General features: G+C 38.6%; 1 protein-coding gene across 1 annotated transcript; it reads left to right on the forward strand.

The window, feature by feature from the left end:
- The first annotated feature begins 17 nt into the window (after window positions 1-17).
- On the forward strand, window positions 18-9,173 carry LOC138208662 (polymeric immunoglobulin receptor-like). The gene is made up of 12 exons (XM_069166726.1): window positions 18-232; window positions 906-1,205; window positions 1,477-1,515; window positions 1,601-1,708; window positions 2,383-2,723; window positions 4,732-4,810; window positions 5,360-5,683; window positions 5,837-6,151; window positions 7,026-7,292; window positions 7,436-7,516; window positions 7,821-7,879; window positions 7,966-9,173. The coding sequence occupies exons 1-12, from the start codon at window positions 184-186 to the stop codon at window positions 8,239-8,241; spliced, it is 2,238 nt and encodes a 745-aa protein (XP_069022827.1). The 5' UTR covers window positions 18-183; the 3' UTR covers window positions 8,242-9,173.
- The last annotated feature ends 453 nt before the right edge of the window (window positions 9,174-9,626 follow it).

Genomic DNA, 9,626 nt, shown 5'->3' on the forward strand with positions numbered 1-9,626 from the left:
TCAAAATGTTTTTTTTTAGAGAGAATTAGGCAAGAGGGAACTGGCCAGCGATAGGAAGTGCAAGAACAAAGAGGAACTTAGGACAGAAGCAGACTTTGCAATTGACATGGAGAGAATTACAAAGTCTTGAAATCAGGGTAAAATAAAATAAAAAATTCAAGGAAAGTGACAAGGTCTAATTGTATGAGAAGCATGGAGATGACTCTGGTCATTGTGGTCTTTCTTCTGAGAGGTAAGTTTACTAAAATAAATGAATTTGTCCTTTTGACTCTAACGCAGAAGGAGGAACTCTGTGTTTGGTGTCTTTGTGATTTTGAGTTTGAGGTTAACATTATTTAATTCCCATTCCTGATTTTGTTAAAGGGCTCAGCAGCGCCTCCTGACTCCAAATAATTCCTGCTTTCTGTTGTTTTGGAGTCTCTCCTGTAAATTTAGTTGACTTTTAAAACACTTAAAGCAAGCTAAGAGGACATTTTTTTCAAATCTGTAGGCGCTAATGAACGTTGTATAATGCACCTTAAAAGCAGTCATACCCACCTGGAAAAAAATCCTTCAAGTTAAAAAAAAATGCTAAATGTACTGCATAAATTTATGGTTATTTTTTTACAGACCTCTCTAAAATCTTACATTTTCTTGTAAAGTACGGCAAAGTTTTGACTCTTCAGGCCTTTGTAATTATTCAAATGAGACAATCAAAACAGAATAGACGTGGAAAGTATGTCAGAGGTCGGAAAGTTAAAGGGTCTTAAACATTTTTGGAACCGCTGCTTGAAAGAACCGAATATTTTTATCTTGTTAGTTTAAGAGTTTATAGAAAATGCACAGTAAAACTAGTTGGGATCAAACAGTTCCGGATGCAAACCAAATAAAGATCTGACTTGTTGCTGTTTGTGTGTTTTGTGCAGGATTATTTGAGACTGAAGCCATGACAGTAACAGGACTGGAGGGAGAAAAGGTCAAAATAAAATGCTCTCATTCCAACGCTTTCTACAACGTCAAATATTTCTGCAAGGGAGAATGTAAAAATGAAGACGTCCTGATAACTAGCAGGGAGACGGAGAAGGGGAAATACGGGATTACAGACGAAGGAAACACATTCTTCGTGACCATCTCTGATTTGACAAAGGAGGACTCGGGAATGTACTGGTGCGGAATCGAGAGAGCTGGTTTGGACACATACAATGAAGTATTCCTCCTCATAGCAGGTGAGTTGATTCAGCGCTGTACATGATTGTCTTTAGTGATGAAATTCATCCTTGCCAGTAGAAATAAAGTCCTTTCCTCTATTATTTTTTTACTCGGTGTGGTCAGACATTTCACAACAGTGTCTCAACAGTCATTACAGAAAATAAATGAGACAGGAACAGAGCAGAAAACAGGACATGACAGCCAAAAAGCAAAGAACAAAATCAATATAATTTTCTTTTTGTCTTCCATAAAACACGAACGACCCTGAAAACGTCTTTCAACCATCAGATTCAAATGGGGGAGTCGATCCAAATTCTTCATCCACCAGTAAGAAACTGTCTGAGTGTGTGTGCATATGTATGTGAGGCAAAATACTAAGTGTTGCATCATTACTGACGGTCGTCTTTTTCAGAGATGCTGGTGTATATCGGAGCAGGTCTCGGCGTGGTTGTTCTAGCTCTAGCGATAGTTCTTCTAATACTCTTCAAACATCGAAAGAGACGCATCACTGCATCCCCTGGTATGAAACTAACAAACTCGTATAAGAACGTTGTAAAAACCTAACATCACCTGGACATGAATATTTTAACCAGCCCCTACCTACGAATCAGATTGCGGTGTTCTAGCAGCTGTTAGAAACTTCCCCTCTAAAAAAAACAACCTAGCAACAGCTCATAGAGCCATAGCAACCATGTTGCAACAAACCAACACTACAATAAACCACACATTTATCTATTGTAGAAACTGGACTGCCCAGCCACTGCTCACCAAGTGCATAAGCCAAGAAACGCTTGCCTACTTCTCCACTGGCCCCACACACGCATCAAAAATAGATTTCCGACACCCCGGGAAAGTTTAACTGACCTTGAGATACCATTCACCAATCTCACCAATCACCTACCTGCACTGGAAACACCTTTGCGGCAACTTAGCGAGCATCTGTAAGCAACCTGATATCACACCAAAGCATGTAATACGCCTGTTAGTCCACTGGATAACACCATGTCAGTGTCACGTGTATTCTCTGGTGGATTGATGGGTGAATGTGACATCGAGCTGTTGCTGCAACTACCAAAAAACAAAAAACAAAAAAAAAGCACCATCTCAACATGTAGCAACAGTACAGAAAAACGTTGTAGTTCTGATTTCATCAAAATTTTTAACTTTGTCATTGCGTCATCGCTCTCTGTGCAGGAAAGCACAGTGAGGTGGTCTACGCAACGCCCTACGTTCGGAAACGAGACGCATGCCGTGACATCACCACTTCATCCACCAATGAGGCTCAAGAAACAGACAGCAGGGTTACCGGCGCCTTCTGCCCGTTGTCAAATCAGCACGGAGACACCAGCGGAGCTCACACGGAGGACGTTTACTCCGACGGCTCACTGAAGCCTCCGATCAAGCCAGACGGCCTCTTTTACTCCAGTGTTAGCTTCAACAAACACACAGACTGCAGTGCTGTCCCACTTCCTTCTACCACTGCTACATATTTGTCCCTAAAATGTGCGTCTACCAACGAATCAGTCTACAGCAACGTCTAAGCCCAGTGCTGATGGTCCTGATGTGTTAGGTTGAGTCTCGCCTTTCACTGTAGAGTACGTGTAATGCAAAGCACAGCAACACTTCGGTGCTAAGACAGACTGACAGACAGACAGACAGACAGACAGACAGACACAGACAGACAGACAGACACTTTATTAATCCCCAAGGGCAATTTTGTTAATGCATGTTCACAATTATTTATTTTAACAATACTGATTTATTATCTAAATCAATGTGTCGATAACAAACTGAAAAAAATGAAATGTCACATCCAGCCCCTTTTTTTTTTTTTTTGTAAAATGACATTGTACAATACATATATAGCCTTTCCTCTCCATGTGTTGTTTTATTTTCTGGAACTGACTTTCTGTATGTGACAGAAACTGAGAAAGGGATATGAGCAATGACAGAGGTTACAGTGGACAAACTTCTCACCAGTAGCTTCAACTTAACTCACCCACGGTTGACCTCAGAGCTTCGATCACCTTTCTTCTAAAGGATGAAAGCCTGAGATTGAATTTAGACTTTTTGAAGAGCAGAAAAACTAAAACAAACATAAGATTTACAAAGTAAAATGATTTTTCTCAGCTCTTATCCAACGAGCATGAGTACTGAGTGAAACTAACGCATGCAAAAATAATTTGATATCCCGGACTGCTTAAAATATTTGCTTTTTTGAGTCATAATTCACGGTTAAATAAAATCTCTTTGAACACAACCCGTGATAAACAACCAAAGCAAAAATCTTTCTGCACTTTTGACTGCATCAAAGCAAGATTTGACTCTTTCAAAAAAAAAAAAAATATAAACAATGGTAATGGCTCCATCTTGTGGTTTGTCTTTATAATTATCAAGTTTATTCATATATCATAAAACAAAGTTCAAATGCTTGACATAAGAACAAAAAAATGCATTGCGGCCTCCTCCCACAATCCAAACACATGCAGGTACATGCACGGTGGGTTAATAGATGCTTCTGAATTGGCCAGAGGTGTAAATGTGAGCTTGAATGGTTGTCTGTCTTTCTGTGCTAGACCTGTGATGGATGAAGGTACTGAGGACAGATTAATTATCACTATTATTTTTACGATCTGTATTTTTTGTCGACAAGGTCAAAATGTGCATCTTCTTTGTACCACTCCTCTGAGTCATTTAAAAGTTCTGTGAATGGAATAAAGCTAAATTGACTTCATGTCTTGTTAGGATAAGAATACACAAAATAGTTTCTTTTTTTTTTTTTTTTTTACCTTAAATGAAACTGCATGACAGATACGCACAGAGCGAAACTACAAAAATGTGTTCATGCAGGTTTGAGGCTACATTACAGCAGGTTTTGAATGCTTCACTCTGGCCAGAATATATTAATATCTTCTCACGCCATAGTTACATTACTGGAACTTCTGACATCTGGATATAAATAGCAGATATTATAATTATTTTGATCCCAAGATAAGAGTGAGATTGAGGATGTTGCTTTGTATTGTAAAACTAAATTTGTTTGAAGAGATCGTAATGGATAATAGTGGATAATTAGGTAGGTAGGTAGGTATATACTTTATTAATCCCCGAGGGGAAATTTAAAAAGAAAAAGAAAAAAAAAAAAAAAAAATTACCCTGAAAATGAGTCAACACGTTCACTCTCCAGCCCTTTCTCTTCTCTTTTTCCGCCTCTGTCTCTCTCACTCTCATTGTAACAACACCCGCATCCTCTTTTTTACAACATCATGCAAATATTTCAATATCAGCTCTAGAAATGAGAAGTTGACAGGTGTTTATTTGTGCAGAGAGGATCAGAGTAGAGATCCCTCATGACGACGGATTGAGGCGAGATTTTGGTTTAGTTTGGATCAAAACTGCAGAAAACAGTAAAAAGCTTCAGACCGAGACGATGAAAATTTCATTAAAAGTCATCAGCTGCTTAATGACAGGTAGTATTATTCTTCTGTGGGGTTGTGAAGGTGTTTGCCTGTGTTGACGTATATTTTGACCGCGTTATGATCAAATAACTTTAATATTTTCTTTCTTGCATTTTCGCCGACAGCCAGTTTCAGTTTTTTCCGTGTCACGGGGAACAATAACTGTAAGTACACCGAGGATGTAAAGCATCATGCAAAATACCGCACACAGACACGCCAGTATATTAGATGTCATCATGAAAAAAGGAACTAACTGCCATACTTCAAGAGAAATGTCAAATGTACTTGAGTGTTTCTGGTTTGTTTTAATTGTTGCTTTATACTTTTAATGTACTTTTACTCCATTTAAATTCATCTGACAGCTATAAAAAAAAAAAGTTACTAATAACTTACTAAACTGTAACAGTAATACTTGAAAACATGTGAACTGATCAGACCACACCCATACAGCAGATGAAGCAGGTGTACTATATTTTAAGCATGACATTTTTAACAAATAAAACGTGGTTTTTGTTTGTTTCATTGCTGCTGTGAATGAGTGATTTTTACTTGCAAAGTAAAATATCATCCATCATGAATAAAAACGGACCTGTGTGCGTGGTCATCCAGCGAACAGCTGTGTGGGTGTGGACAGGTTTTTAGATGTCTGCAAACCTTTCCTTCTTCAGGTGACAAAACATATCTCCAATTTACGTTCTCCAACTCTGTGGCAGGCATCAACAAACCGGTGAACTACACCGGATACGTTGGAGGCTCTTTCACCATTGAATGCAAGTATCCCGGAACACAAAAAAGCAGAATCAAAAGGTTCTGCAAAGACTCTGGAAACGTTCACTGCTCAGATCTGATATCGACCGACACTTCAAATGAGACAAAACGAGGCAGGTTTTCTCTGACTGACGATAAACAGCGAGGAGTCTACACTGTGATCATTTCCACACTGACCCGGGAGGACGCTGGAAAACACTGGTGTGCCATGGAAAAAATCAATGAAAGTTACATTGCCTGTTTAACCGAGATCCACCTCCATATTTTGAGTGAGTATTAATCGTCCTCATTCAAAACGAATCAACATACCACAAGTTTAAAAAAAAAACAAAAAAAAAAACACCTACATTTCAAGAAAAAAAACCAACATAATTCAGTTTGTACACAAGTAAATGTATAAATCTGGAGTTTCCTTTTTTCAGACTGGGATGACGTTACAACGATGCACTTTACTTATCCTGCCTCAAAGACTGCAGTTATTACATGTAATTATTCACTCGCCAATGTGGACAACGGAAAATTCCTGTGTAAGGGGGAGAATCCTCTCGACTGCAAGAAGTTAATTCATACAACAGAGAGGGCAGTTAAAGGCAAGTTTGATATAAAAGATAACAAAAGATTGAGGTACTTCAATGTGCACATCGCCAACCTGGGCAGAGATGACTCTGGAACGTACTGGTGTGGCTCTGGTAGAACAGAGCAGCGGGATCAATACACCAAAATACACCTTTCTGTAGGTGAGTACACAGATGCTGTACAACACAGATGTAAATAAATATTCAGTTTGTATCTGTGCATCAAAAAAGTCCGTACTGGTTTTTATGAATACATGCAGCTCTGCAGGTTGTTATTTACTATCAAGTAAAAAGGTTTGTTTATATTCTCTGTGAGATGATGACATGCAATTTAGGTTTCAGTCCTGTTTGGTTTGGCAACACTCGTTACCACGGTAACGATGCATTTTAACGCTACGGGCAAACCTCCTTGAGCTACTTTGTTAGAAATACATCAGAGGAGCAACAAATGTGTCTGCTGTAATTTAAATGAATGGTGAAAAGTACTTTATATGTAATACAGTAGGGAATATGTAATATAATACAGAATATGAATGCATTGACTTTTGCAGACAAAAATGTTGACTATAAATAGCTTAGGATCATGGGTTTAAAATGCCGCTTGTTTGTTCATTACTAATATAAAATGTATAAATGTATCAATAGAACATCACAGTTTCACAAGTGCTTTCACTTTTCATATTTAATTAAGCTAGTTCTTAAATAAGAGGTTGGTTTTTTTCACTTCTGTGTTACTACCTTTACTTAAATTACAGATCTGAATAGTTTTTCCACCTATGAAAATATTGCAAAGAAGATTTAAAATGACTCTAGAAAGTGGAGTGAAAAGAAAGACAATGTGAAACTGTCTGATGGATGGAGGGAGCCAAGCTTCCCATATTAAAACCAACTGTGTGTCCCTGTGTGAGAGAGAGAGAGAGAGAGAGAGAGAGAGAGAGAGAGAGAGAGAGAGAGAGAGAGAGAGAAGGTTTTGGCATTCAGTAATATTCAATTATGCCTTTTGTCTGTAACGCTCTGGCTTTATATCCTCACGCAGCTGAAACACACGTCAGAACCAACAAATCGGACGCCAAACTTCGTAAGAGAGAAGAAGAATCACAGCAGGAATTAAGCGAAGAAGACTCTAACAAAGAACGTAATGAAGAATCTAACGAAGAACCTAATGAAGAATCTAACGAAGAACCTAATGAAGAATCTAACGAAGAACCTAATGAAGAATCTAACAAAGAACGTAATGAACAATCTAACGAAGAACCTAATGAAGAATCTAACGAAGAACCTAACCCGAATAAACCTAACGTAGGTAAGTGTCTGCTGACAAGCAGCTGCTGTTCACGGCTCCCTCAACTATACAAACACACCGACACGTCCTCTACTTTATGCATGAATCCAGAGACAATTCAAGTTCATGCTTTAGCTGTTTCTCCTGCTGTCTCTTGTTTGCAGGCTTTATTGCTGGTATTGCGGCGGGTCTGGCAGTGGTGATGGTAGTTGTGATCGTACTAATTCTGTACAAACGGCCACCAGGTGAGGGGTGGAAATTAGACATAATGCTCAAATACAAATATAAATGGTCAGTTTTTTTGGCATTCTTCCCTTTTTTTTTGGGTGGGAAAAATATCTGTCTGTCAAAGTAACGGTGACTCCTGAAATATAGAAGTTATGCTGATATGTTTGTGAAACACTGGAGTGATATTGCTGTTGGACGACTCAAATATGTTTTGGCGAAGAAATGAAAAGAGTTGTTTGCGCACGATAAACAGACAGAAAATGCAAACAAATGCAAATGTTGACCTGTTGTGTGTATTCATTAAAACTCTCTTTGTCTCAGCGTGTTGTGCTGCAGGTGGATCATCAGAGCAGAGCACAAACACTGGACATCACACCGAGGTGTGTGTGTGCGTGTGTGTGTGTGTGTGTGCGTGTTTAGTTTCCATACGAGTACAATAACGCCGCTGCCCTTCCTCTCTCTCCAGGGAAATATTGGTGATAATCAGTATGAAGAGATAAATCTGCAGAACCAGCCGGCAAGCTCGCTACCGTCCGTTTATGCCACCGTCAACGCTCCGGTGGACCCGCTCCACTACGCCAGTGTCAGTTTCCAGAAGGACGGAAACGCACCTCCCGGCGCAAACAAAAGTGGCGACTCTGCCCTCGTCATCGGCAGGGCTCCGGGTGACGGCCAATCAGCAGCAGCAGCAGCAGCAGAGACATCTCTCTATTCTACAGTCTCGACCCCGGGGCCACAATAATACAGTCGGCCTTTTAACGCGTGTTCGAAGTGGAGCGTAAATACCGCCCATACATCCTGTGCACAACAGGACGAGAAATGTTCACCAGCTGCTGATTTATACAGTTATTTGGTCATTTTTGTTGAGTGATGATGGACTGTGTTGTTTCGTACAATTTACAGTTTACTTAATATCTAGTGTGGTTGTGTAACTATTATGAATATTAATGTGAATGTGCTCTGAGTAGGATTGTCTTTAGAAATCTTACCGTCTGTGTTTAAGTCATTCTCTGTAAAGACTGATATATATATATATATATATATATATGTATATATATATATATATATATATGCGTGATATATATGCGTGATGTTCTACTTTAGTCGTGGTCTAAAGACAGTTTTTTGAAGAATTTTGGTCTCATCTCAGTAGCCGAGTCACAAAAGGACTTATTAACTGATCTTGATGTCGCTTCAAAGATTTGTTCTGAAATATTTGATCCTCATAAACTACTTGCAGTTATGAATTAGAAATAGTTACTGGTTTGTTCAATTACAAGCTGAGCATCCTTCCCGCTGATCCAATCTAGCACCAGCCGCTCTTCAAATTGTCTTCTTCTGCCTGGTCTGGCTCCGCGTCACCCTCTTGTGGCCAATTTGGTGATCAGCCGAGAATACATATTTTTTTTTGTCTCTCCCTCTATGTTACTGTACGATTACCAACTGTCAATTCCTGTTAATCCTTTTGTGTGATGTAATATCGCTACAATAAGGGAAAAAAAGTGAAAAATAAACTGTAAATTCTCCAATAAAAGCTCAATGTAAAGGCTGAGTTTACACTTAAAACACAAAGTACCATCAGAAAATTAGGATCGTCAATATAAGTACATAAGAAAAAAAGAGTGTCTCTTTCACATTTTAAGAAGTAAGCAAGGTAAATAAAAAAAAATAAAAAAATAACTGTCCTGTCGGTAATAGTCTTTTTTTTTTTTTTTTTTTTTAAATGTCAGCATACTTAATTATTATATAGCATATTTTACAAGGTTACAAGATGAGTCATTGCAGATGCACATAAAAAAAAAAAAAAATGTCACGAAGAACAGAAAAAAGAGAAGTTGAAATAAAATATGAATTAGGAACTGTATTTTGTTTTTTTTCTAAATGGAAATGTCCTTCAGACATTTTGCCAGCTAGCTTTCAAAAAGAGGTTGTTTACACTGTCAGTCCAAGTAACCACCGTAAACAGCTTTCCCTCTATGGTCTGTTTTCCCTCTAATTTATGCTGGTACCACACTACAGGATAATTAAGCTGATTTTTGGTCCAATTCGCTCCTTCCCGAAAATCGAATCCAGATTTGGCTGATCTGAACCGATTATCTGCTCAAATGATCCTGACGTGGGACAGGT

This window comes from Embiotoca jacksoni, unplaced genomic scaffold, assembly GCF_022577435.1.
Source record: "Embiotoca jacksoni isolate LCO1_2020_lvr unplaced genomic scaffold, fEmbJac1.0.p SCAF_4, whole genome shotgun sequence".
NCBI lineage: Eukaryota > Metazoa > Chordata > Actinopteri > Embiotocidae > Embiotoca > Embiotoca jacksoni.